The 2267-nt window shown below is 34.1% G+C and overlaps 1 protein-coding gene across 1 annotated transcript; it reads right to left on the bottom strand.

The window, feature by feature from the left end:
* Positions 1-823: 823 nt before the first annotated feature.
* Positions 824-1312, bottom strand: LOC140434923 (uncharacterized). Its single transcript, XM_072523556.1, has one exon. The coding sequence runs from the start codon at positions 1310-1312 to the stop codon at positions 824-826; it is 489 nt and encodes a 162-aa protein (XP_072379657.1).
* Between the last annotated feature and the right edge of the window lie 955 nt (positions 1313-2267).

Below are 2267 nucleotides of genomic sequence, written 5' to 3'. Positions count from 1 at the left end.
CGTGTCCGTATTCAGACGTTGGTCATCATCATGTTTACAATTTTCTGAAACCGTTCTCTATCGCCTGCTGCGCGAAATAATTCTTCGACTATGGTACAACACCATTTTCTAATATTACGCAGCCATCAAAGTTTTTTTTGACCAATCCATCTCTTTCCTTCCACTTTTCCTTGTATGATAAGGCTAAGTAAATGGTAATTAGGTCCTCTAGTTATATGGGCGAAGTATTCTGTTTTTATTCTCTTTATGATGTTTGTAAGCAGGCGTTCTAAATTCATCATTTTAAGAATATCTTCATTGGAAGTTTGCGAAAGTTTGAAGTTAAGCATTATGGTTTTTAATGTCCATGTCTCACAACCATATAATAGGATATACCACCCATAACATATCAGGACCTTCTTGCGAATATGTATCGATAGGTTTCCGTAACATAAAACTGGTTTACAGATCATAAAAGCCTTACGCGATATTTTGATTCTAGTTAATATCTCTTTATTGGAGTCACAATTTATATTTAACCAGCTGCCGAGGTATTTAAAATGGTTTACGCGTTCTATCTCATCTTCATTAAGCGAAAGCAAACCTTGATCTATATTAATCTTTCCAACCGACATCTAGTTTGTCTTTGAAATGTTAATTTTAAGGCCTTTCCGATAACTTGTTTCACTAACTAGATTTACTAATGTTTGGAGATCTTGTAAGTTTTCTGCAAGAACGGCTATATCGTCCGCATATCTGGTATTGTTGAATACTTCTCCACCTAATCTTACTCCCTTTTGTCTATTAACCAAAGCCTCCCTAAAGATTTCTTCAGATCACAGATTTAAAAGACTAGATGACTTAACACAACTCTGTCGTACTCCACGTTTGATGGGTGCACCAAAATCGCTGCATTTGGTGGCCTGCTTTTCTTCGATAATGTTATAAACGGTGACTCCAACCAATCATCTAGTAATATTTCTTCGTTGTAAATTTTGCTAAGGAAGGTAGTTAAGTAGGTAATATTTTCCTCGTCCAAAAGTTTAATTAGCTCAGCAAGGATTTGGTCTGGTCCAGGTCCTTTATTATTTTTGGCTTGCTGTATCGCTTTTCGGACTTCTGGTTTCAGTATACTGGGACCTCTGTTTAACAGGTTGTTAGAGGAAATATGTGTATGTGTATTATTTTCTCTAGAAGCATCGTCCAAAAAGCCACTGATGTATCTCTCCCATTCTTTGCACTCTTGTTCGTGATGACAAATTTTTCCGTCTGCGTTTTTAAGGACGCGAGCATTTTTCAGTATCCCAATTCCGGAGGTATATTTAAGTTTCATGTGGAGGTTGAATATATATTACTTTAAGATTATAAGAATAATTTAATTCTATAAGATAGTGTAGCCAGTGTACCCCACTGGCTACACTGTCTTATAGAATTAAATTTGCTAACATGTTTGATTAATTACTGAAATAGTGTGGAGCGGCAATGACAGAACAATTAACAACATTAATTAATAAAATTGTAAAGTACAATAAAATACCGGAAGAGTTGAGAACGAACGAACTAATTCTACTATTCAAAAAAGGAGATACAAAACAGACAGAAAACTACAGAGGTATAAACTTGTTAAATACTACGCTAAAACTTACAACTAAAATTTTACCAGTGCTAATAAATCAGAGGATAAGTTTAGTAGATGAACAATAGGGTTTTCGTAGTGGAAGATCGTGTACAGATGCAATATTAAATTACTAAGAAATCACTAGAGTATAATAGACTAGCATTTCTGTTTCTGATTGACCTAAAGAAAGTGTTTGACAGAGTAAGACTCAAAGATGTAATCCATCTTCTGTATAACAGAGAAGTTCCCCTAAACATTATAAAAACTATCGAAAACATGTAGCAAAACAGCAAAATGGAAGCCAGACTAGATGGACAACTTACAGAACCTATAGAAATAGGCAGCGAAATAAGACAATGGGTATCATTGAGCTCCATACTCTTCAATTTGATCATGGATGTTATCATCAAAAGCGTTAACAAAGGAAGAGGATAGATAATAGGAAACAAAGAAATAAAAATACTCTGTTACGCAGACAACGTACTATTAATAGCCCAAGATAAAAATAGTCTGCAAAGACTAGTCCACAGATTTAACATAAGAGCAAAAGAATTTAAAATGAAAATCTCATCTCAGAAAACTAAAATAATAGTAGTCAGCAAAGAACCAACTAGATGTAAAATAGAAAATGATAGCATCAGTATTGAACAAATAATTAAACTACTATGAA

Source organism: Diabrotica undecimpunctata, chromosome 1 (genome assembly GCF_040954645.1).
Source record: "Diabrotica undecimpunctata isolate CICGRU chromosome 1, icDiaUnde3, whole genome shotgun sequence".
NCBI classification, from domain to species: Eukaryota; Metazoa; Arthropoda; class Insecta; order Coleoptera; family Chrysomelidae; genus Diabrotica; species Diabrotica undecimpunctata.
This window is presented reverse-complemented; position numbering and strand designations above follow the sequence as displayed.

Bases quoted from the DNA above. Each gene is read 5' to 3' on its own strand.
- LOC140434923 (XM_072523556.1), bottom strand. From the start codon at position 1,312: ATGAAACTTAAATATACCTCCGGAATTGGGATACTGAAAAATGCTCGC.